At 54.5% G+C, this 538-nt stretch overlaps 1 protein-coding gene across 1 annotated transcript; it reads left to right on the top strand.

The window, feature by feature from the left end:
* DQ04_25471000 (putative surface protease GP63) lies at positions 1-538 on the top strand (the record flags this gene model as incomplete). The annotated part of the gene is made up of 1 exon (XM_009318282.1): positions 1-538. A coding segment is annotated over one exon (538 nt), but the record flags the coding sequence as incomplete, so codon positions are not given.

The raw sequence follows: 538 nt of genomic DNA, 5'->3' as shown, positions 1-538 counted from the left end.
TGACCGCCGATAAAAAGGCTCTCCTCATTGACCAGCTCTTGCCAGAGGCAATTAAGTTGCATTCCGATCGTCTTCTTGTGGTTCCGGAGAATGTTATAGTGGTGCGCCGTTTTGTCGTTAGCGCGTGTGTGTACTTCACGATTCCGTCTGATCACCGCGATCCTGGTGTTTCCGGTGCTGACATGGTTCTGTACGCTGCTGCTGGGCCAACTGTTGGCGAAAACGCCGCATGGAGCCTTTTTTGCTCTACTCTTTCGAGCGGCCGACCGTCCGTTGGTGCCATTAACTTTGGTCCACAACACATTGCGGCAAATCGGGTCGTCATTCGCGCTGCGGCCCACGAAATAGCGCATGCCCTTGGTTTCTCTGTGTTCTTTTTTAGTGAGCATAAGATGCTAACACAAGTGCCGAGCTTGCGCGACAAGCCCGACGTTGTGGTGGTGTCATCGAAGAAGACACTTCAGGCCACCCGGAAGCACTTTAACTGCTCGACTGCCCCTGGTATGGAGCTGGAGGACGAGGGTGGTCCGGGGACAGC

This window comes from Trypanosoma grayi (genome assembly GCF_000691245.1).
Source record: "Trypanosoma grayi strain ANR4 Tgr_2547_V1, whole genome shotgun sequence".
In the NCBI taxonomy this organism is placed as follows: Eukaryota; Euglenozoa; class Kinetoplastea; order Trypanosomatida; family Trypanosomatidae; genus Trypanosoma; species Trypanosoma grayi.
This window is presented reverse-complemented; position numbering and strand designations above follow the sequence as displayed.